General features: G+C 36.7%; 1 protein-coding gene across 4 annotated transcripts in view; it reads right to left on the bottom strand.

The window, feature by feature from the left end:
- The window catches only part of CUL4B (cullin 4B), a 57,714-nt gene extending 33,459 nt beyond the window's left edge, over window positions 1-24,255 (bottom strand). For 2 of the 4 annotated variants that reach the window (XM_077145152.1, XM_077145153.1), the window contains exons 1-4: window positions 24,002-24,255; window positions 23,301-23,374; window positions 13,069-13,611; window positions 10,967-11,082 (exon numbers count right to left, since the gene is read on the bottom strand). In XM_077145152.1, coding sequence (XP_077001267.1) covers window positions 10,967-11,082; window positions 13,069-13,611; window positions 23,301-23,361 — 720 coding nt within the window. In that variant the 5' untranslated portion in view covers window positions 23,362-23,374; window positions 24,002-24,255. Of the gene's footprint in view, window positions 1-10,966; window positions 11,083-13,068; window positions 13,612-14,375; window positions 14,495-23,300; window positions 23,375-24,001 lie in introns of those variants that run through there. The other 2 variants (XM_077145154.1, XM_077145155.1) reach the window with 2 other exon arrangements.
- Window positions 24,256-26,376: the final 2,121 nt, after the last annotated feature.

Here is a 26,376-nt window from a genome sequence, read left to right as displayed (position 1 = left end):
TTATACTCCTAATCAGTATTGATAAATTTGCTGCTTTAAATCCTTTTTTTTCCTTAATCCTAGGGGTGTAACAACCCCTCTGGGACACTCTCTTTATTTTTTTAAAAATATTTTTATTGCTAAAACAACATACAAACACATTCTTAACATACAAACATTCTATACATGGTGTACAATCAATGGCTCACAATATCATCACATAGTTATATATTCATTACCGTGATCATTTTTTTTTAGATCATGTGCATCACTCCAGAAAAATAAATAAAAAGAAAAAAGAAAAAACTTATACATACCATACCCTTTACCCCTCTCTCTCATTGACCACTAGTATTTCTAGCTACCCAATATATTTTAACCTTTGTTCCCCCTATTATTTATTTTTTATCCATATTTTTTACTTATCTGTCCATTCCCTAGATTAAGGGAGCATTAGACACAAGGTTTTCACAATCACATAGTTACATTGTTAAAGGTATATCATTACAAATCACCTTCAAGAAACAAGGCTACTCTAACACAGCTCTACAGTTTCAGGTACTTCCCTGCAGTCACTCCAATACACCATAAATCAAAAAGGGGGAATCTATATAATGTGTAAGAATACCCTCCAGGATAACCTCTCAACTGTTTGAAATCTCTCAGCCACTGACACTTTATTTTGTCTCATCTCTGTCTTCACCCTTTTGGTCAAGAAGGTTTCCTCAATAACTTGATGACAAGTCCCAGCTCATCCCAGGATTTCTGTCCCACATTGCCAGGGAGATTTACACCCCTGGGAATCATGTCCCAAGTAGGTAGGGGAGAGGGCAGTGTCAGCTTAGAAAGAGACAGGCCACATCTGAGCAACAAAAGAGGTTCTCTGGGGGTGACACTTAGGTCTAATTTTAAGTAGGCTTAGCCTATCCTTTGCAGGAATAAATTTCATAGAGGTGAACACCAAGATCGAGAGCTCGTCCTGTTGATTTGGTTGTCCCCACTGCTTGCGAGAGTATCAGAGATTCTCCAAATGGGGAAAATAAATCTTTCCCCCTTTGTCCCCATTCCCCTAAGGGGACCCTACAAATACTTCTTTATTCACTGTCCAAATCACTCTGGGATTTATCGGGGTATTATACTAACCTGGACAAACCAGCGAAATCTCATGCCCTATTCAAGATTCCCTGTACTTATATTGCTCAACTAAACTGACCATACAACTTAAATTAGGACATGCACTACCCAGAATATAAATTTTGTACCAAATAAACATCTTTCCCCTTAGTCTCACACAGAAGTTGAAGTTTTAAGATATGGATGATATCATCCTTTACCCAGTCTTTTGATATACCTTAGTCCTATTCAGATCAGCTTCATTCATATCTCTACTCTATCTTTTTGAAGGTAATGAAGTAAAAAATGCAAACATATCTAGCAAGCTTTCACATTTATTCCTTTATATCTCAGGCCCTCCTCTCCAAAATTCATACATGTTACATCAAAATATTTGACTGAAAAATAACACTCCAAAGAAAATATAAACTCATACAAATGAAATTCGAAACTGTAGTCAATGAAATTTGATGTTTTAGGGAATACAAGATTTGAGAAAGAGCAAAAGGCACACAATTTGCAGTATGGGTAAGGGAAGGAATAGAAAAGTGAGTGGGAATTAAGATCAGAAGACAAAATGAATAGGATTAAAACAAGGGTAAAAAAGAGTGTATGATAGAAAATTAAACATGGTGGGCAGGAAGCTAGAAATTTTTCTGGTTTAGCAACAATAAACAATAACAGGGTACTGAATTCTAGTGATTAGTCTAATGGCTTAACTATATTTGAAGAAAGAAAGGAAAACATACCATCAAATTTTTTCAACAACTGTTATGGCAATAAAACTTAAATTATCTCTCTTTTACATATGGTAAAAATAGCTATGATTCTGAAAACACACACAAACCTATGAATTTATAGAAGAAAGGAAACCATAAAACTAAATCTAAATTACTTTTCTTTTTATATCTAGTATAAAGGGCTTAAAACAGGATAGTGAAAAGTATCAAGGACGAAGAATTTGTAGTTGCACAATTTTTTCAACAGCAGGGATAGTGATAATTAACAATTTAGTAAAAGGAGAAGAACATGTAACAGGTGAAGTTTAAAAACAACGGCAGAAATACCTAAAATTGAAGCAACAGAACGTTAAGCAAACTTATACAGCATCAAATACCCAATCAACAACACTTCTAAGAATATAACCACTCACCTATAACCACTGACTGCTTAACCAACCAGATTTTACAATGAGTAATAACCTATAGCAAGGGGGATACATTGTTTCCAGGCTTATGGTCATGTACTTTATAAGTAAGTCCTTAACATAAAGGTTCACTACCTAATATGTATTTCAAAAAGAGCTAAACAAACAAAAGCTGTTTATTAATAACAAAATTATTTTCATCAGAATCTAAAGTATGGACTAGAGTTGCCTTTAAAGATAATACATAGATATTTTGTTAAAAATCAATTTTATGCATGAAAAAGTAAGAATGGACATAGCCCAAATACCCTTAAAGAGTGGGAGAAAGATCAAAGGTGATGATGGACGATGTAAACAGAGAAGGTCAGGTTTAACAAATGAGTATGATGAGTATGAGTGTTGAATCAGTGTATTGATAACTTCTTCTAGACTCCAGTACCTTAAAGCAGCTAGAAATAAAAACCTAAAATGTGGAATTGTAACCCATACCCTACTCTGAACTCTGTTCTACAACTAATTGTTGCAAGGTACTCTGATATTTATTGCTTTTTTGTATATATGTTATTTTTCACAAAAAAAAAAAAACAAAATAAGAGAGAAGGAAGAATATAAAAAAGAAGATAGGACTTAACAAATGAATATGACTGCTTAATCAACATACTCATATTTATTTTGGACTCCGGTGTCTTGGAGCAGCTAGAAGAAAAAATGAAAAATTGTGGAAATATAACCCATACCAAACTTTAAAATCTGTTGTATAACTACTTGTTAAAAATGTATTTGGAAATCTATTGCCTTTTTATATATACATACTTTTTTCACAATAAAAAAAAGTCAAAATATAAAATAAAAAAAAAGTTGTGCTCTCACATATATATCTATTTCCAACCAACTTCAAAAAAGGTAGCTGAATTTATGAACACTTTTCATAAAAAGGCTGAGAGAAATAATTCCATTATCTAAATATTATTTAGTGAAAAACTCACACCAAAATCAAAATTCCAACTGTTCAGATGCTACATGTCAAAGACACTTTCTAGAGACATGCAGAGGAATGCAGTTCCTAGGATTTTCTCGTATTTTTTAAAATTAGTTTTTCAATTTGGCTAATAGTGTCTACTAAAGCATATTTGGAATGTAATCTATTATCAGCCCGCTGTTACGGTGCAGTATAGATTTAAATTTTAAAATACATGTGGCTCCAGAGATGTATATAATAGAATGTAATTTTTAAATGAATATATCTATTACAGATACAAATATTTATTATCATTAATGGCCCCAATACACAGCAGACACTGTACTTTTTTTGCTGCATTTCATTTACAACTCAGCAACTCTGCAACATAGGTAGCATTAGTCTCCCCATTTTGCAAATGAACAAAATCAAGGTATAGAAAAGTAACTCACCCATAGTTACATGATAAGTGAGTAGCAGATCTCTAAAGCAGGTTGATCAATTAAAAAGTCAGTGTATTTAACCACACTGCCTATTTATGGTCAATCAAAAACAATCAATTGGGGTAAGATGGCAGAGTAGGGAGTGGCAGGACACAATCCTCTAAAGGCAGCTAATGCACAGGCAGAAACTGTCCGAAACAATGATTCTGGGGCTCCAGAAGCCAGGGAATAGCATCCGGAAAAGAATGGGACAGGGGGACTAAGAAGCTGCAACAAAAAAACTGAGTGAATCATGCCACAGCAGTGATTGGTTCCCATTCCCCCCCCCCCCAACCCTGCTAGCCTCGGTATGGTCTGTGGCTGGCTGCTGTGGACAGAAAGAGACATGCAGGCCTCCCTCTTCAGGAATGAAGGGGCATGGCCAAGTGCCGATCTGAGTTTGGAACACTGGGTCCTGGCTCTGAATCGTGGTTCTAGCCTACTTGGACAGGATTCCCTGCAGAGGCTGTTTTGATACAGCCCCCAACAGTGGTGGATCCTGTGGAGGTGAAAAAAAATCACTATGTAGGGCTACTAGTTTGCTGAAGAGTGCCATCTCCTGGGCAACTTTGGGAAACCACTGGAAAGGTTTTTTGCATCTTTCCGAACTCCCCACCCAGGGCTCTTTGGAACTGGTTTGTGCTGACTTCATTGGCCCCTGGCCCTGTTTTGACTAGTTAAAAACAGGCAATTCTAAGGATCTATAATAAGTTGAACCAATTGTCAAAGAGTATAAACTCAAAACAAAGATGTTCAAACAAATCTGCTAAATCAATTCGAAGAGATGAAGTAAAATATGGCTAAAGAGATAAAGGATATTAAGGCGATACTGGGTGAGAATAAAGAAGAATTACAAAGTATAAAAAGAAACATATGACAGGAATGAAAGGCAAAATAGAAGAGACTAAAAATACACAGGAGATCAGAATAGGCAGAAGAAAGAATTGGTGAGCTAGAAGACAGGACAATTGAAATCTTACAGAGAGAAGAACAGATAAAGAAAACAATGGGAAAAATTGAGCAGGGTCTCAGGGATTTGAATGATATCATGAAGAGTGGAGATAACAGCTGCTCTCAGAGGTGAGACCCATCAATCTGAGTTCAGTAGCCCAAAGCCATGATTGGTGCTCAGTCATAACCCCCATCACTGTTCTTGGGGCGTATACTGACAGCAGCAGCTAACCTTCTTGACCAAAAAGGGGAAGAGAAATGAAACAAAATAAAGTTTCAGTGAATGAAAGATTTTAAATAGGCCCAGGAGGTCATTCTGAAGGCTATGCTTATGCATCATACAGATACCCCTTTTTAGTTTTTAGTATATTAGAACAGCTAGAACGAAATACCTGAAACTGTTGAACTGTATTCCAGTAGCCTTGATCTTTGAAGACGATTGTATAACTATATAGCTTTTACAATGTGGCCATGTGATTGTGAAAACCTTGTGGCTGATACTCACTTCATCCAGTGTTTGGACAGATGAGTAAAAAAATAAGGACAAAAAATAAATAGGGGTGATAAGGGGTATGGGATGTTTTGGGTATTACTTTTCATTTCTATTTTTATTCTTATATGTATTTTTTTGGACTAATGAAAGTGTTCAAAAATTGACTGTGGTGAGAAAATGCACAACTATATGATGATACTGTGAACCATTGATTGTACACTTCAGATGATTATATGGTATGTGAACATATCTCAATAAAATTGTATTAAAAAAGAAAATGGGCGAAAGATTTGAATAAACATTCTTCCAAAGTAGAAATACCAATGGCTAAGAAGCACATGAAAAGTTGTCCAACATCACTAGCTATTACAGAAATACAAATTAAAACCACTGAGATATCACTTCACACATATCAGAATGACCAGCATTAAAAAAACAGAAAACTACAAGTGCTGGAGAAGATGTAGAGAAATAGAAACACTTATTCACTGCTGGTGAGAATGTAAAGTGGCACACCAGCTATGCAAGATACTTTGGCAGTTCCTCAGAAAGCTAAGTATAGAAATGCCATATGATCTGGCAATCCCCTTACTAGGTATATACTGAGAAGAACTGAAAGCAGGGATGCAAACAGATATTTGTACATCGATGTTCACAGTGGCATTATTTACAACTGCCAAAAGATGGAAACTACCCAATTATCCATCATCTATGAATGGATAAACAAAATGTGATGCATATATACTAAAAAATATTATTCAGTTGTAAGAAAAAATGAAGTCCTGATACATACAAAAACATGGATGAACCTTGAGGACATTATATTGCGTGAAATAATCTAGACACAAAAGGTGTGAATAATAGAGTGATATATGGGAAAAAATATACCTAATGCAAACTATGAGCTACAGTTAATGGTAATATAATATTCTTCTATCAACTGTAACAAAGGTACCAGTCCAATGCTAAGTGTCAATAATAGAGAGGTATAAGGAGTATGGGGTTTTTCTTTTAGAGCAGTGAAAATGTTCTAAAATTGATTGTAGTGATGAAAGCACACTCTGTGATTATACTGAAAGCCACTGACTGCACACATCGGATGGATCGTATGGTGAGTAAATAAAACTGCTTCTAAAAAAAAGGGCAGCCTACGCAACTGGGGAAAGTATTTGGAAACCACATATCCCATAAAGGTTTACTATCCAGAATATATAAAGAAATCTTACCACTCAACAATAAAAAGAAAAACACCACAATTTTAAAATGGGCAAAAGTGTGTCAGTGGCTGAGAGATTTCAAACAGAGTTGAGAGGGTTTCCTGGAGGTTATTCTTACGCAGTATACAGATATCCTCTTTTTAGTTTATGGTTTATTGGAGTGGCTAGAGGGAAGTACCTGTAACTGTAGAGATGTATTCCAGTAGATATGTTTCTTGAAGATGACTGTATAATGATATAGCTTTTACAACGTGCCTGTGTGATTGTGAAAACCTTGTGTCTGATGCTCCTATTATCTAAGATATAGACAGATGAATTTAAAATATGGATAAAAAGTAAATAACGGGGAACAAAGGTTAAAATAAATTGCATAGATGGAAATAACTAGTAGTCAATGAGAGGGAGGAGTAAAGGCTATGGTATGCATGAGGTTTTTTTTTTTTCTTTTTTATTTCCTTTGCTGGAGTGATGCAAATGTTCAAAAAAATGATCATGGTGATGAATACACAACTATGTGATGATACTGTGAGCCACTGATAATTATACCATGTATAGAATGTTTGTATGTCAACAATGTTTGTATGCTTGTTTATTAAGGTTTTACAATAAAAATACTGAAAAGAAAACCCAAAGCAACAACAACAAAAAAAGGCAAAAGATTTGAATAGATATTTTTTCCAAAGAAGAAATACAAATGGCCAAAAAAGCACATGAAAAGATGCTCAACATCACTAGCTATTAAGGAAATTCAAATCAAAACCACGATGAGACATTATTTCACATAATTAGAATGGCCACTATTTAAAAAAAAAAAAAAAACTGTAACAGAGCGCGGGTACTCCGGCCATCTGGGGCACCAGGTTCAATTCCCATGCACTCAACAAGCAAACAAACAAACAAAGGAAAGCTATAAATGTTGGAGAGGATAGAGAGAAAGACACTCATTCACTGCTGCTGGGATGTAAAATGGTGCAGCTGATGTGGAAGACAGTTTGACTATTCCTCAGGAAGCTAAGTATAGAATTGCTGTATGTATCTGGCAATCCCACTACTAGGTATAATTGAAAGCAAAGAAGCTAAACAGACATTTACACACCAATGTTCATAGTGGAATTATTCACGATTGCCAAAAGATGGAAGCAACCTAAGTGTCTATCAACTGATGAATGAATGAATAAGCAAAATGTGTTATGTACATACTACTGAATATTATTCAGCAGTACAAAGGAATGAAGTCCTGATGCAAGCAACAACATGGATGAACTTGAGGACATTTATTGAGTCAAAAAGCCAGACACAAAAGGACAAATATTGTATGATCTCACTCATATGAACTAAATATAATATGTACACTCAAAGTTAGAATATAGGTTACCAGGAGATAGAATGGGGGTAGAGAATGTGGACCTGATTCTTAATTTGTACAGAATTTCTATTTAGGTTGACTGTAAATGTTTGGAAATGAGGTGATGTTAGTATATTACTGTGAGTATAACCAACACTGTTGAATTATGCATGTGAATGTGGATGAAGGGGGTAGTTTTAGGTCATGTATGTTACTAGAAGGAAAGTAGAGGATAAAACATGGGACTGTATAACAGTGAACCCTGCTGTCGATGATGACTATGCTTAATAGTACAAAAATAAGCATGTTCTTTCATGAATTATAACAAATGTACATCACTATTACAAGGTGTTAATAGGGTGATATGTGGGAAAAATGCCCCGAATGGAAACTATGGACTGTAGTAAACAGTAAATTTTAGTATTCTTTAAAATTATTTAAATATAAATAAATCTAGAGACATAATTAGATTAGTGGCTATGTAGGGATAGGGAAGGATAGAAGGATTGAGATGTGACTGCTAAGGGGTATGGGGCTTTTCTTTTTGGAGTAATGAAAATGTTCTAAAATTGATTGTGGCAATGAATGCAGAACTCTGATTACACTAAAAGCCACTGACTATACACCTTGGAGGGATTATATAATACATGAATTTATCTCAATAAAACTACTTAAAACAGTATCAATCAGTCAAACTAAAACCAAACCACAACAACATTAGCCACTGCCTGACTCTTAACAGATTTTAAGATTACCAAGATAAGATACTTTTTTAACTCAGGTACAAATTTATTTAAAATTAGCTTAAAAAGTTAATGTTTATTGCAAATATACTCAGAACATTACATTCTTTTCCAGAAATCAAAGACTGAGTAGGCAGTACATTCAGCCTACACTAGGGACTTTCATGCTTAAAATGTTAATGTTTTTTCATGCAAAGAGGAAAAGGTCTGGACAGACATATACCAAGAGTTTATTTAAGAGAGAGAAGGTGGGAAGGCGGGACTAAGGGGTTTAGGGAACTTTCCTTTTGCATATTACAAACTTTTATATTGTTTCAATTTTCGAAGAATATATTTTAATTGTACTTCAGTGAGTCAAAATCAAACAAGTACCTGAAATTCGGATGACATGAAATAACTTTACCACCCTTTACCCTTTTATTCTCTTTTCTGAACATGCACATCTCAAAATAATATTTCTGAGAACAATCCAAGGGATCATTTATAAAATTAGGGTTAAAACAATATAAGAGTCAGAAACAACTAATTTTTATTTCATAACAGAAGAAATGGTAAGGCACTATGAAAAATGCAATCACTCAGAAATTACAACACTCCTGATTTTAGGCTAAAGAAATACAATTGAACAACAGCAGGTGATATGTCTGAAATACAGGAAATGAAAAACACAGAAACTAAGAAGTATGCATTTATGAAACTTAGAACCAATAAACCAAGGAAAATATTTTTAAATCAAAAGTTCTGGAAAAATATTCAAAGCAAAGTATATAGAGCTCATTAACAATGACAATCAATAGCTTTCATAAGTATAAAATACATAAAGTAATATCTTTAAATATGCTGTATACCAGCGTATCCAAATAAACACCATATAAACGCATGAATAAAAACTGTTAACTGCTTTGACGATTAAAATAAAACTATTTGCTTCAAACGCTGCATTACAGCAGTATTCGAAGAACTGTGGTGTGTTAGTGAGGCAACATGACAGCTGAAAGTTCATGGGACTAGGAAGCAGAGCATCATGGTATGAGTCCCCACTCTGCCAATTTATGATTCTGGGCAAGTTATTTAACCTCTCTGAGACTAGGTTTCCTCATCAATGAAGTGGAGATAATCATGCTTGCCCTATCTGCTTCACAAAGGGTTTCTGTGATGCTTATATGAGATAATACAAGATGAACCTGCTTTGCAGGATGACACACGCACTTTATGCAGAAAGATACTGGACCATATGATCTGTTATGGCCTTTTCAACTCTAATTCCTTAATTCTACTTTTATTATTGGGCAACTCTGGAGCCACATATGCAAACAACCAAGAGAGACAAACAGGGGTGGCCAAATCCATAAGTAATAGCTTAGTACTACTACTAGCTGGCACTTAGAGAGCTTACAAATATTACACAGCATTATTACTATGCATTAGGTATTATACTAAGTGGTTTGCATGCATTAAACTTCATTTAATTCTCTCAGCAACAGAAAATAGTGATCACAATTGACATATTAAAGTCAAAAAGCCAGACTGTGGCTTATGAAAAGTTTGACTAGTGATAATATCATTTTATATTTACATATCATAGTGCTTCAAGGTGTTTTTTCACAAATATTATCGTATTTGATTCTTATAAGCAACCTTGTGAGGTAGCTAGGGTAAATATTCTTTTCTCTACTTTGCAGAGGAAGAAACTAAATCTGAGAAAGGGTTAGTACCTTATACAAAGTTCAGCCAAAACTAGCGCCAAAACCTCTGTCTTCTCATTCCTAATCCAGGGTTTGTCCATCATTATACTACTTCTGCAACTAAAATTAACAGATGAAAACTACATATACTGATAAACTGAACCAACATAATTTCTTACAAAGTACTCACCAATACAAAAGCCCAGGCTATTTTGCACCGAAGTGAATTTTTTAATACAAAACTGCTGGTGCTATAATGAAAATAACAGTAGGGCAAAACAACTTGGTAACAAAAACTCGAAATCAGTAATTGCCCTTAATTAATTGTTGGGCTACAACCTGCTGCTTATTTCTGGGCTAAGTTGTATCTTGTGGCCCAGGAGATGAGTCAAACATAAAGAGCAACAAAAAGACATGTCACAAGGCTAAGAGGAAGGAGAGTGAATGAAGGATATGGAGAATACTTGCATTTCTTGAGGCCTTTCCTACACATGGGTAATAGTGCTAAGGAAGAACTAACACAAAACTATGACAAATCACAAGAAATTATCTTTAGGATCCATGTTGTAGGATTTCATTATAGGTAAAAACTCTATTATACTTAGGTACTCCTAACTGTAAACCTTAATTAGAAGGGTCCAAAGTTAAGTCCAACTTATACCCATATCACTGTACTCATAGTTTATGTGAGAATACATGGTTTGATTATAAAACAGAGTACATAAATTCATCAAGAAATTGTAATTAGAAGGGGACCAAAAGTCTACTCAAGGACCTGCTTCAGAAGGTAAAATTGATGGACAACCCACCTCAATTTATGCTACTCAATCTGGTTATTCACATTAACACATACCTGGTAGAGTTCTTCTAAATTGTACTTAATTGAAGTACTATTCTGGATAGCTTCCACTGCTTCTTTCAGTTTCTGCCATGTTTCATCTGTGTAGTTTTCTGGTAATTTAGGCTTATCTAGATAATACATAAAAGACTGATATCAGAATAAAATGTAGGATGTAGTAACTGAAGGAGCCATACTATACAATAGCATTACTATTTTTGCAGGGAAAATAATCTTTATAACTTTATTACATCTAAATATTAAAGTAACCATTGTATTTAATCTTAGTATAAAGAATAAAATGTGAAATTCCGCAATACTGTTTAAGTCATTTTAACTTACCTATTAAAATTGAAGATGAATTTTTTTCTCCTATAAATTGTACTGCTTCAAAAAACAAAGATTCAAGAAAGACAGAATTTTGCATCTGAGATTTAGAAAGTTGAGTGCCTACTATGTGTAAGTACTCTGTAAACATCTTATTCTTCCCAATATCACCCTGAGGAAGGTATTAGAATCAATATTTACAACTGAGGAAACTGAGGCTCAAAGACTCATTTAGTAAGGCTTGCTCAAGGTCACCATAGCTAGTCATTGGCAAAACTAGGATTCTAATCCAGGACAGTTTGATCCCTAAATTTATGCAGCATCTATAGAAATGGAAAGAAATATCTTAACGAGCAGACTGAAATTTTGAAAAATCAAAACATCCATATCACCCCAAAATCCATTTTCAGCAATGGAAAGAAACATCTTAATCTAAACTTTAACTTCCGTGACAAGCAATAAGTGAATTTCTTTTAAAAATTAAAATATCCAAATACCTTAATGTGTTTTTATTTTAGGGAGGAGGGGGAAAAAAACAACGAAATCTCTGAAACCAATTTGCAAATGCAATTAGTATAGCTCATTTCTTTAAAAATCATTGGCTATTAATTCGACATTTTTTTAAGTGAAATAGTAAATAAATCAGCCAATTACAATTCATATTCTCTACAGAAAGCTCTACTACTGAATAATATCACAACACTCTTAGAAGCCTGGGGATGGGAAGGAAGTAATATAAAAAGGAAAAGGTTAAAAACAGACATTATAACCCTCTACTTGAGACAAAATAGAGCATATAACTACTTTCCACACTAATGTTGAAAACACAAGCTTAGTGAACCTAATTTCTCAATATTCAACACTAATATATAGCCATAAGGCACTTATATGGTAAATATTACTTAAATTAAGTTCACTCATTTGCTTCTCCATTTAATAAACATTTTAGCATTAAGGGTGTTGAAAATAAGTAGAAAAATAAAACACATTCAATGAACAAAAATTCAGCTCATTTATATTTTTAAAAATTGCTGATTTCATCTTTGCATCAATGTTTCCACAATACTTTCAATCACACATCTTAAACACAAGAAAGTTTCCTAAAAGCTGCAGTTTAGTACTTTAAAACCCATTTTTAGTGCTGAAAAAGTATAGTAATTGTATCTATCTTTACACTAAGTGATACACAGAGTTACTACACCTGTGTATACATAGTACATTAGCTTCAAATCCTATCTTTGGAAAGAAATGTAAAGACCATAAATATTTTTTTTCCAAATATTGCTTCCACAATGAGTTTCAAAAATACAGTATTCGACATCATAAATCCAATATTAAGTTTTATCTGAGCATGAAAGGATCACCATTGCTACCTGCATTTCCAGGGGCTGGAGAATGTGGCCTACTGAAGCATAAGAATAAAAATCTAAGCAGTATCAAGGCTCACTTTGCACCTAAAATAAACCTCTTTGTATACAAGTTTCTCACCTGTAAAATCCGGATCAATCATACCAACTCCTGATGTTATAAGGAATAACAGATCAAATACAAGGAATTGAGAAGAACCTCAAACTACGGCCCAGAAATATCCAGTGTGTGCTTCAGCACAAGGATACTATCCACCCCCCGAAAATGAACCCTCCACCAAAAAGGACCTCCTTCCACCTCAGTGATTATGCATAAAACATTAGGCCACCTCTATACCTTTTAATATATTAACATAAATAGAACACGTGACCACTCAAGTGTCAACTCCTTAGTAGGTGATTATGGATTTTGGCCTTGGTTACCTTTAAAGTTCTTGATCACTAACTTCTTAGCAGAGCCAGGCTTGCTGTTAGCAAAGCTAGAGACGGTGGTAGAAGACTTGGCCAGGCCGTTTGCATGATGTACCGAAGCCACAGAAGAGATTAATATACTCTTATTTTTAAGTTGCTGCTGCTGAGATGTTGCAGCAGTTGGTGAAGATGAAGAGGAGGAGGAGGATTCCTCAGCCATCTTCGCATCAAACCCTACAAACTCCAGGGTGTCTTCAAAACGCAGCTTCTTCTGTATCGGTACGTGGCTGGAAGCAGCCACTGAAACCCCCAGGCAGAAGGACGAGGTTGAAGGGGATGCCGAATCCCTGGGTTGTAAAGGAGGAGTGGAAGGGGAGGAAGAGGTGGAATCAAAGTCTTCTCTCTCGTTACTACTGTTACTGCCGCTGCTGCCGCTGCTGTTTAACTTTCTCTTCTTGGCAGAGGTGGGCGGAGTGGTGCTGGTATTACCATCAGTGGCAGATCTGACCTCCTGAGCAGCAGCAGCAGCAGCCGAGGGACTGGGGGAAGAAAAACCTGTTGGAAACATGAAAATAGCGGGGTCAACAGGCAGAGGAGCATCAAAAACCTACGTTTATATGCCTGCGTGCGTGTAGGAGAGAAGGTGGCAATTCTAGAAGGGGAAAGGAAGAAAGACGAGAGGAGAAACACAGAGGACGAGAGGGAAAGTGAAGGGGGGGGTTTACACCGGGGGAATGGGAGGGTTTGAGAAGGCGAATAGGCTGACACCAGAACGACGGGAGAGAGCGAATGAGAAGGGAGACAGGTAAACGGCCGTGCTTTCCCCCGGGAAGAGAGCGAAAGAGGAGGGAGACAGGTAAACCGGTGTACCGTCCCCTCCCCTGCTTTCCAATCTCTCCCCCCACCCCTTTCTGCAGGAGCGACTTAGTGAGTCTAAGAGGCTGCAGCTCCTCCTCCTTTTCTCTCTCTCTGGGAGGAGAGATGCTGGGGGGGGAGGGGGAGAGAACCAGGGCTTGTTATTGTCAATAGCTTAAGAGGCTAAAGATGGCGACACTTCCGGTCACGCGGAAATGAGGGAGGGGCGGCTTCTCTTACCGGGAGTGGGGGCTGGAGAGAAACACTGCAACCACCGGGGGGCGGGGAAGCTAGCAAGTGGCGAGGCGGCAGGAAAGGGCCGGCTAGAGCGCCCCAGACGCTCTTGCTCTTTTGCTCGCTCTCCCTCTCCCTTTCCCTAGCAGCATCTCCTCCCCTGGCCCACCGGCAACTCCCAGCCCCTCTGTAATGGTCCCGCGAGAAGCTTTGCGCTGCAGCGCCCTTACCGGAAGTGACTGGGCAGACACTTTTCATAGCGCCCAGATCCCAAAGCCCCCAGGTCCGCAGGACTTGAAGGGGGAGGGGGTTAAGGAGAAAAGGGGGGAGAGAAATGGAAAGGGAGGAGGGGGCGGGCCTTCAAGACACCTTCTGAGCTCCTGATTGGGGCTTTCTGAATGCCGCGCGAGGCGGGGAGGGGGGGTAAGGTGGCGGGAGAGGGAGCGGGAAGGAGCTTGCAGGGGAGGGAAGGTGATGACGGTGAGGGGCGGGTGAGCTAGCTGGGCAAAAAGAGGAGGAGGGAGGGAGGGAGTAAAAAGTAAGCGAACGGAGAATGTAAACTTTGAAAGAGATAAAGGAATAAGGAGGAGTTGCAAAGCAAAGGGAGTAGCCCGAAATGGAAGAAAACATAGTAATGTCGTTATGCATGCTAATAGAGGAATGTCAAGAAGTTAAGATAGGAAAGGAAAAGAAAAGGGACTTAGATAGGAATTAAAGGAGTTTTTGATTCGTTGGACCAAAAATTGTTTCTTTTTTATGTCAAGGACGCTAGAGAATGGAGCCTCAACTTTGATACATTTCCTAGTAATGTAGCTGCAAATCTTTTACATTCCTAACAGTAGCAATTTTCTAAGATGGCTGGCGAGTTAAAGGTGCATTCCAAGGCCAAGAAACAGGAGGATGGGGATGAGCCAGGACCAGACATCATGGGATTGAGAAAGCCTTCTTGACCAAAAAGGGGAAGAGAGAAATAAGACAAAATAAAGTTTGAGTGGCTGAAAGATTTCAGTCATAGGGTTGTCTTGGAGGTTATTCTTATGCATTACATAGATACCCCTCTTTAGTTTATGGTGTACAGGAGTGGCTAGAAGAAAGTACCTGAAGTTGCTAAACTGTATTCCAGTAGCCTAGATTCTTGAAGACAATTGTATAACGATATAGCTTTTACAATGTAACTGTGTTATTATGAAAACCTTGTGGCTGACGCTCCTTTATTCAGGGTATGGACAGATGAGTTAAAAAATAAGGACAATAAATAAATAATGGGAGGGATCAGGGGTAAAAAAGCTGGGTAGACTGCAATACTAGTGGTCAATGAGAGGTGGGGGTAGGGGAATGGGTTCTATGGGTTTTTTCTTTTTATTTCTTTTTTGGAATGATACAAATATTCTAAAAGTGATCATGGTGATGAACACACGTGATGATATTGTGAGCCACTGATTATATACTTTGGATGGACTCTGTGTGTGAAGATATCTTAATAAAAATAGTTAAAAAAAAAAAAGAGAGAGAGAAAGGAAGATAACTACCTCACACACACCTCATGTACAATTTTCAGGACCATCTCCTACCTCCAACCCATTCACAGTCATTAACCAAATAATTTAAAGACTAAACAAAACTTCTTTCACCAAATCTCAGCACATACATCATGTCTTAAGACATTTTAGGAGATCAATATTAGCAAAATTCAACATTTTCTATCAATGTGTTGTATGAACTGAAGTTTTAACTTGATTACTCATTTAAAAAAAAAAAAAAACAACCTCTAAATTTGATTAAATTAGCAACAGCAATCCTTGAAACTCCCGGTGGGGAGGCTTTTATTTGAATGGAAGGTATTTTCAGGGGAGAGAACATATGTCAAATAAAACTAAATTTGCCAACTTGTTGATCATTCTAACTGCAGAAATATTGAACCAGCATGTATCAAAAGACTATGCCAGGCCCCTGCCCTTGAGAAACCAGTGGGGAAAGAGAGATTCAAAACAAATTTCCATAACAACTATTACAAATGAACAAAGTGCTATGGGAACAGAAAAATTGAAATTAAGAAATTTGGGTGAGTTGCTCAGATGTGGCCTCTCTCTCCAGCCAACACAACAAGCAAACTCACCACCCTCCTCCTGTCTACGTGGGACATGACTCCCAGGGGTGTGGACCTTCCTGGCAATGTGGGACAGAAATCCTAGAATGATCTGAGACTCAACATCAAGGGATTGAGAAAAACCCTAGAATAAGCTGAGACTCAGCATGAAGGGATTGAGAAAACCTACTCCACCAAAAGGGGGAAGAGTGAAATGAGACAAAGTGTCAATGGCTGAGAGATTCCAAACAGAATTGAGAGGTTATCCTGGAGGGTATTCTTACATATTAAGTAGATATCACTTTGTTATTCAAGATGTAATGGAGAGGCTAGAGAGAACTGCCTGAAAATGTAGAGCTGTGTTCCAGTAGCCATGTTTTTTTATGATGATTGAATAATGATATAGCTTTCACAATGTGACTGTGTGATTGTGAAAACCTTGTGTCTGATGCTCCTTTTATCTACCTTGTCAACAGACGAATAGAACATATGGAATAAAAATAAATAATAGGGGGAACAAATGTTAAAAAAAAATTGGGTGAAATTTGGCATTCTCAGGAAGAGTTTCACAGAGGTGACATTTGTCATTTGACATTTGTGCGGGTTCTCAAAGTGGGAATTGCCAAAAAGACAAGACGGGAGAGGTTGGCAGGCCCTCTGTGCAATGGAAACAACATGGGCAAAGCAGGGAGTTGTGAAAAGGTCTGGTCTGTTTATGGAAACATGAGTGAGTGTAGTAGGGTTGGAATGAAGGGTGGCTGGTAGGGAATGAAGGAAGATGAGACTCAGAAATGCCTGGTTACAGCAGGCCAAGAATTTTGGGGTCTACCCTGTAGACTATGGTAGACAGTGAGTGGGAAGATGAGAGCAAGCTGAATTTTGAAAAGCAGAGGAGTTACAGGATTGTGGGTGAAGTAAGGACAGCTGATATGGTATAGTTTGAGGTAGGAAAATCAGAACCCTGGGAATAAATCAACTTCCTAACTTTATTTAAATAGATCCCCCTCCCCCTGCCACTTTTTTTTTGTCTTGAAAAATCCCTGTTTAAATTCACTTCCTCCTGGGTAGGTACTGTGGGCAATTATCAGCCAATATCTTTCTTCAGTTTAGTACCAGCCTGCTGAGAGCAACGTTCTAATAGAACTTAGGTCCCAGGGTTGCACAGAAAGAAGACGGAGGCCTGAAAGAGAAGATGGGAGCACTCCTATTTTGAATGAACTGTATACTCTTTTTTGCCCAGGGAAGATGTCCTAAAACATTAAGGCCTTCCCTACTGTGTGTCACATTTCACACACTGCAGAATAACTGTGTAAAGGCAGTGTAAATTCATTTAATGAGAATAAAATGCTGTGTTTTTATAAGGGAGGATTAACTGGCAATTTTTCAAGATTTAATTAGCAAGGTTATTCTAATTCATGTAGTTACCTTCCTTAGAAGGATGTATGGAAGTGCTAACTATTGTTAAAATTACAAATATTAGTGCAATTGAAAAGGAACGGACATAAAAGAAAGCTGTTTCTGCCATACAGACATAAATGTTTATACCAACCTAAAAAATATTTTAAAATATTTAAAAATCCTGTTTAATATTCAACAAGAATCAAGTAATAGTGGCTCCCAATCTGACAAAGTTATCTAAGCCCTTCAGTCTTCTGAGTTACATTTTAGCTCTAAATGCACAGATCCTTAGTTCTTGAGCTCTAGCTCATTTTGAATGACTCAGTAATCTAACCTATTGTTTAAGTTTTCCATGAAACATCTTGAAGTGAGCTTTAAGGAAAAATAATTTTTTTCTTGAATAATCAATAATTACCTTCCTTTTGATTTTGTGCTAGGTCAATCCTCACATATTTAGTACATCTTAATATGGATACATAATTTTAATAATGCCTTTTTATTCAATATTTACTGTATGATGTGTGAGAACAAGAACTTTGTTTCTTCTGAGACCTTAAGACTAATTTAAAATGAAGAAAAACTTCCCATGTGACTTTGTGAAACATCTTTTATCTCAAGAATCTACTAAATGAGAATAGCTAAAACAAACATATATTCTATACACCTGGATCATACACCCAAATGTTTACCAACCAATTTTAAATACATTCTCAACATTAAAATACATTTTTCAAGGTTGAACGCACTGCAGCCACAATAATCAAGACCTGTAATATAGGTTACCATACAATTATAGTTATCAACAGACTAAACTAGATTGAGCACTTAACACATATTCCATATATAGAATCTTTCATCTTGTGAGTTCAACTCATACCTTAGAAACATTAATTAAACTTTACAGTGCTGGCAAACAAAGTATAGTTATCACTGGCCTTATTTTAACCAATAAAATAAATAAATCTGTAGCTGTTTATAAAGGTAAATAAAAGCATAAAGGAAGAAATTGAAACAAAGTCATGGGACTAATTTTTCTAATGTCCATTCCTGTATTTCTGTAGGAATCGCCCTTAAAAAGGTAGAGTGTGACCCTCTCCATAGCACAGACTTGCCAATGGATAGACAATCCTGGAAGTCTTGTTATCCAATGACTGAAACTTTCCTTAAAAAAAGAAGATACTGCTTGCTCAGAATACCAAAGATGTCTCTGAAGTGAACATTGCTTAAGAATGTATTAAGAAAAGAGGATCCCTGGGCAACAGGAGGTCCATTTCAAAGAAGGACTGTCTTTGAAGCAAGGAAAGACAGAGAAGGCAAGCCAAGCACTGCTGAGATAGTAAACTAAAGCTTATATCATAATAAGGGTTTAGTTATGCTGTCAACAGCAATAGGCTGCTATGGGACAACAGAGGAGGCCAAAGCTCAACTAAGGTGATCCAACTACACAATGTGAATTCATCCTTTTCCCATCTTGGAGGTGATTTATAAAAGCAAGAAACTTAATAAACGCTGTGCCTAAAGAGCTAAGCAAAATGTAAATAAATAACATAGATCTTATATTTGTAACAAAATCATACATCTTCTATGTAAAATTATCTCATAAACTGAAGGTTTACTGACTTATGTACATCAACCATTTGAGGATTTCTTCCCTTATAGCTCAGAGATTCAATCTCCTGTCAAACCTGGAACCATCTGCAAAGCAGATTTAAGTACTAGAAATTAGGCATAAATTGTTTTCCCTGGGGGTTCAAAGTGGGGGAAGAACTTATCTGGTCCAGGGATCCATCTGGGTGTTGTAGGTTTCTGGAAAATTACCCTAGTGCATGGAACCTTTGTAGAATCATATATTGCCCTAGGTGTTCTTTAGGATAGGCTGGAATGGTTTTGGTTGGGATTTGGCAAGTGATGATAGGTAGCAATGTCTAACTGAAGCTTGCATAAGAGTGACCTCCAGAGTAGCCTCTCGACTCTTTTTGAACTCTCTCAGCCACCGATACTTTATTAGGTACACTTCTTTTCCCGTGTTTGATCAGGATGACATTGCTGATCCCCTGGATGACATGTCCTATGTAGGGGGGAGGACAATGATTTCACTTACAGTGTTGGGTTTAGAGACAGTGAGGTGTTTGGCCTATTATTAACTTTCTGTCCACTTTATCAGTGACTCTCACAGTCCCCGCACGCCTATCCCACCTTAACATTTGTTTTTCTAATGTCATTAGTTTTTCTTTTTCTCAGGAGCAGTGCCAGTTTAAGTTTAAATCCTCCGTTCTCAACTCTTATTGCACATTAGAATCACACAGGCCGTTTTAAAACAACCCCTTAACCTGGGCTCTAACCTAGTCCAATTAAGTCATAATCTCTACTAGGGGCCTTAGTTATAGGTATTCTTAAACAGCTCTCCATCAAGGTTAACAGACCACAGTGTGAAGTAAGTAAACATTGTGATTTTAATAGAGCTGATAAACCATTCTATTCACTTTAGTGCCTGAAGTTCACAACTATTTATTTACTTTGGTTAAAGTGTGTGATTCTAATGGTTAAAACAATTGGTTAAAACAATTCCTCCCCTAGGAATCCTCTTTTCAAATGCAAATTAGCCAGGGAGACTTAGTTCCTAACCCTATAAAAGTTAATTCATTTTGGGGAAAAAGGACAATACAAAAGTCAGAAATGTGATGAGGTGCACAGAACTAGGAGAAGCACTGCCTTGGGGATGGGTGAAGGGAAAGTTACCAAAAAGGGAGGAAGATTTCTTAATACAACTGGCTGACCTCACACTATTGCCTAGGGTCAATACTGCTTGGTGAAGATTGCATATTTAAAATTTTGTCAAATTTGACAGTTTAGCCCAGCTGCTAAAATCATGTTAAAAGAAAATTTAAATATTTTTATAAGTAAAGAGCAGATATTTGGGAATGTAAGTTTGGAGCGATCCATAAATGCCCAACTTCTGAATTATCATTAACCATATGGATGTTTCTATCGCCAAGTCATCTATTTTTCCTGAGTCTATTAAATGTCCTTTCTTCCCACCAATAGCATTATTTCTTTGGCCAATTCATTTGGTCATTGAACAAAAATGTATTGAACAACTACTCTGGGCATAACACCAGTCTAGATGCTGTGAGGAAATATAGAACTAATACAATGAACAAACTTTCCATATATGGTTGTTTTTATAATTTTAAAGTACTTTCACACAAATAATCCTATTCCATCTTCAAACCGAGGTGAGTCAGATACCATTCCTAATTTACAGATGAGAAACAGGCTCAGGGAAGGAAGTTAAAATGACTTGCCAAAGTCACAAAGCACAGACTTAACCCTAGTTCTTTTCTAGTTCCAAATACAGTATTTCCCACAGTTTACAGTTTAGTCAGGAGACATTGTCATAAAATAGTCTCAAGTAGAAGGCAAGTTAGGAAAAGACGTACTGAGGCCCACTCACCAGTGAAAAAAAAAAAAGAGGAATACTAAAATAACTCCTTTATTGCACTGAGCCAAATCACAGTGCTTAAAGGAGACCAAGCTTGGATGCAATTCAGGCCATCATCAAGTAGGTAGGACACAGTAGCAAGCAATACACATTCAAGGAGACAGTGCCAATTTGGTTCTAGGAAATCAGTCCATTCCAGGGCTGGACCCTCAGTCAATGGCTCATCTTCACAGGAGGTACAAACCAGCTCCTTCTTCTGGTCACAGCCAGACAAACACTGAGCAGATCTTGCTGGAGAACCCTTATGATCCTATCACTGAATATACAAAGACAACCCTTGCCCGAAAACAGTTCTCAATTGGCCTAGTAGGTGAGGCAGACAAATGCAGGATGGAGCTGACAACCACTGCTATGAGAACAAAGAGGAGGGAAACCTGGGAATCCTAGGAAGGTGGAATGGAGTGGAGGAAATGTGAGGGTGGGGAGTTAAGAATAACTTCCAGAGAAAGTAATTCAATCTAAATCCCAAGGAGGAGTGGCAATTAGGCAGACAAGGGAGGGAGCTGGGGGCACAAGGAGGGAAGACAGCCTGTTAAAGTCCTGAGGTGAGAGAATAAGCAGGCATTTACAAGGAGACAAGTTATCCGTGCTTGGCTACATTCCTAATCAGAAACTAGAGAGCTAAACAGAGATGTCAAGGAAGCATCGCAGTCTCAAGTCTGGCATAGCAATTCCTAGGCCTACTGTTGGAGCTGTGGCTTCTGAATAATAGTTCTTATCTTGAGCCAGACTGATTCAGGAAATGGATCTACAAGTTGGACTCATCTTTGGATATAAGAGCTGTGGGGCTAAAGCATGGGAAGTAAGACACAAGCTAACAAGATAAAACAGAGCAGTGGCTGGCAAACTATTACCAGTTTTAGAGCAGAAGCTGGCAAACCTGTTTACCAAATCTGACCCATTGCCTGTTTTTGTAAATGAAGGGTTATTAGAACATAGCTATGCCCATTCATTTACATATTTCCTAAGCTGCTTTTTTCTTAAAACAACAGAGTTCAGTAGTTGTGACAGAGACCATATGGCCCACAAAGCATAAAATATTTCCTATCTAATTTATTACAGAAAAAAATTGCTGATACTTGCACCATAATATATGGAGTGATAAAAACAGGAATATGGAGAATGTTTAGTGGTGACTTTTAATTTTGCTTCCTGCTCTATAACAAGAATTTAAAACTTTAAGTAAATTTACCCAAATGTAATCTACAGCTTACAAATGGTAATGAAATAAAAGAATACAAAAAGATTTAAATTAGCTTTCCTGTGGAGGAAAAAAAAAATCTCTAGAGCACACAGGAGGGTACCTAGAAAGAGGACTTATACAGACTCATCTGTAACCCAGATACAGCATTTCTCTGCTTCTCTATCAGGTTTTCATCAAGTAGAAGAAGGAAGGGAGAGAGGTACTAGGCTAGAGTCCCAGACCCCTGGAAACCTCTGTCTCTTTTTATTTTTTAGCTTTGGTATTTTTAAGCATAAATGATATCATACCATACATATATATCTACAATTTGCCTTTTTCACTTAATGTATATTGGAGATCTTTACATGACGGTACCTAGAAATTTACCTCATTCTTTTTTACAATTTGCATACTAATTCATAGTAAATAAATACAACATGTCATTTAACTAGTCTCCTATTTTTGGACATTTGGTTATTTCCCTTTTTGCTACTACCAGCATGCTGCAATAAACATGCTATAACATATATCTTTGTGCATGTGTGAAAGTATTACCAAGGATTTTTTTGAAGAAATGGAATCGGGTCAACTTCAGAATGACTGTTGACTGTCCCGCATCTTTAGCACCACTAATATTATCAAACTTTTATATTATAACACTAATATTAGCAAAATTTTATACTATTATCAATATCATCAAACTAAGTATTATGAAACTTTAAAAGTTTTGCCAAAATAGTATATGAATTCATTCTCACTGTAAAACAACAACTATAAAGCAAAAGCAGAAGTGCCCTTCTTGACCACCATCCCGTAATCCCTACTCTGTCTGGGGGAATTTATTTCCACCTTGTTATTAAATTCTTATTGTTTTATGCCTTGATCTTCATAGGAATAATTTCTTAATAATTTCTTCAAGATTCCTGGACATACTGTTAACAATTATTTAGACTTAACTCTAGGTTTTACTTAGTTGATTTACTCACCATTGTCTTCTGGGATCTCCCCATCATCACGCGTATTCCCTGATCCAGATGTCTGTGACATCCTGTCTTTTGGGCTGTATTAAAAAACAGAGAATTCACTTTTAAAGCAGTCTTCTCCCATATGGTGTTATGAGTTCACTGACTATGGTTTCTCAACCAGTTTTATCCTATTGGTTTCATATCTTCAAGATGATCCTCAACATTTTAGTCTGCTAATCACCCTTCTCTGTTACCACTTGTAGTTATGGCTCTATTCTTATATTTTTTTCTTTCATTTAAATATAATTTTAAGAGGAAAACACGTTTGTTCAGACTGACATCTCAAATTGAAAGTCAAACGTTTCCTTTTAAATCCCCAAACTACAATGACTTGAGCCCCGACCTCCACACCACCCCCGCTTGAATGCCAAAAATTAGACTTCCCTCAAAACTATTTCTAAGGGTTCTCCACATATGATCAGAACCAGATCGCTAATTTTCTTCCTCCTCAGGCTTCAGCGCTTTTGTCCCTGTTCTTGAGGGACCTCTTGTTATCACCACTTTGCCGGATAGTGCTTTCTCCACTAATGACAATGATTATACTGGGCTTTTTCCTAAATTCTCCACATCACAGATGAAGAAAGACTATATCTTTTAATGTATTTCTACTATACATTTGGGAATAACATAAGAAAATACAACATAGGGAATAACTTAAATACCTCAAGATATGGCTTCATTTAGAGTCGGTAGGCCCAAGTCCAGACCCACTTTCAGTTGGTTCTTAAACGGTACTCTAACCGCCTTTCACAATCTCAAAGGGGTGCTTAGCTCACCATCACATGAGGACCAACAGGGCATCTTTATTGTTGATCTATGAAAAGTCCGATCTCTAAAAACCTGACGGATCAGCCAGGACCGTTCACAAACAAGTACCCTTACAACTTGAGGTCGCCCTTCGACCTAAGCTCCGCCCACAGAGGCTCGATTTCCGGTTCACTTAATTGTTTTCTAAGATGATTGACAGTAGATCTGACCAATTATTTCAGGGGTAACCCCACTTGTCTAACAGGCACCTGTTGGTGCCAAATACAAAAAACCAAAACCTCAAAACGATCTGGTATGGGTACATTTCTAAGGTCTGGTTTATTCTATCTTTGATAATACCGCCTATGAGACATCTGCAGGCAAGCCAGGGTTGTTCTTGTGCCAAGACTAGCCTAGTTCCTTTTCACACTATGTTTTCTGCAGTCCTCTCTGTCTCATCGCCTCGTCTTATGCTACCAATTGCCGGAACAATAACATACTTAACTTCATTCGACAAACAGTGATATACAGGCATGGATCTGTCTAAACAGGTATGGGGAAAATGATAACCATTTCTCCCCAAAGATCAACAAAGTCTTCAGAGACATAGTTTATCATCTGACCACAAATTCTAGTCCAAAATATTTACAGTCGTTGCTTCATTCAACTGGGTTGGATCTGATGATGTCTGTTGAATTTACATTATGAAATGGCATGTAGAGAACTCGTTTTTCTCCAGAACAAAGAGATAGTTTGCTCCAAATTTAAGTTGCAATCTCACTTAGGAGGCATTAACATTTTTTAAAAATGTATTTATCCCAGCATAGAAGTGTGATATACAAATAATCATATCAAGAGCAATGACACTCATAAAAATCAATCAAGGTGCTAGCCATCTTTTTGTAAATATCTCAGTAGACAAAAAATAACAACACTTTGCGATTAACAAGGTTATAGATGCCCCTGATCCATTTGTAAAGAGGCAAATTCAATTTTTCATTGTGACTTTATGACTTCAAGTTAATAGAGTTTTATGAATGGGCTTTTATTGACTTGCAACTTTTAATTTTTATTTAAATTTAAAAATTTACTTATCCTTCTTATTTTGCGATAATTGTAGATCCAGACGCAGTTGTAAGAAATAATACAAGGAGCTGTCTTGTACCGTCTAGCCAGTTTCCCACAATGGTGACATCTTGCAAAACTGTAGTACAATATCACAATCAGGATATTGGCATTGCTACTATTAAGATACAGGACAGTTCCATCAATGCAAGGATCCTTCTTAATTAATGTCCCTTTTTATTTTTGCTTATGTTGTTTAATTTTATATAGTATTTGCTTTCCATAAAGTTTGCTTTGGAGGTATGTTCTCTCTGCTTACAATAATAGATCCTATAAAAATAGGCATACAGTATTTTTTTCATGAAGAGCATTGCCCACTATAATGCTTGGTATGAGGGTCCATGGAGGAGCTTCTCCCAGACTGTTTTGTATACAATCATATTTATTTCATATAAAATTTACTACTTGTAATTTATTGTTTCCTTTGTTGCTTTGGCCACTAGAAAACTCTGAATCATATATGCATTTCTACTTCAGTACTGCATATGTTATTTTATTATTTAATATTTTTAATTAGAGAAGTTGTAGGTTTACAGAAAAATCATGTAAAAATACAGCATCCCTATGTACACCCCCCATTATTAACACTTTGCATTAGTTTGGTATCTTTGTTACAACTGGTGAAAGAATATTATAACTGTATTATTAATTATAGTCCATCATTTATATTAGGTGTATTTTTCCTCTTATACCACCCTATCAGTAACACCTTGCATTAGTGTGGCATATTTGTCATAATTTATAAAAGAATATCTTTATAATTGTACTATTAACTATAGTCCATAGTTTTCAGTAGGGTTGTACAGTCCTATGTTTTATCTTTTAATTTTTATTCTAGTAACATATATATGACCTAAAATTTCCCCTTTTAACCACATTCATATATATAATTCAGTGCTGTTAATGTTGTGCTACCATTACCACCCTCCATTTCTAAAACTTTACTATCAACACAAATATAAATTCTGTACAAATACATATTATAGCCACTCCCACATTCCTTCTCTCCCCTCCCTCTTGAACCCCTAGTAACTCCATTCTGTTCTTCATTTTTATAATTTTGTTGTTTCAAGAATGTTATTTAAATCTGTAAACTTTTAAACTTTTATAGTCCCACCATCAGTGTATGAGTTGATGCAATTTTTCTGCACCCTATTTAGTATTT

The sequence above is a fragment of the Tamandua tetradactyla genome, chromosome X (genome assembly GCF_023851605.1).
Source record: "Tamandua tetradactyla isolate mTamTet1 chromosome X, mTamTet1.pri, whole genome shotgun sequence".
NCBI lineage: Eukaryota > Metazoa > Chordata > Mammalia > Pilosa > Myrmecophagidae > Tamandua > Tamandua tetradactyla.
The sequence above is the reverse complement of the archived record's forward strand: the minus strand, read 5'-3'. Positions and strand labels throughout refer to the sequence as shown.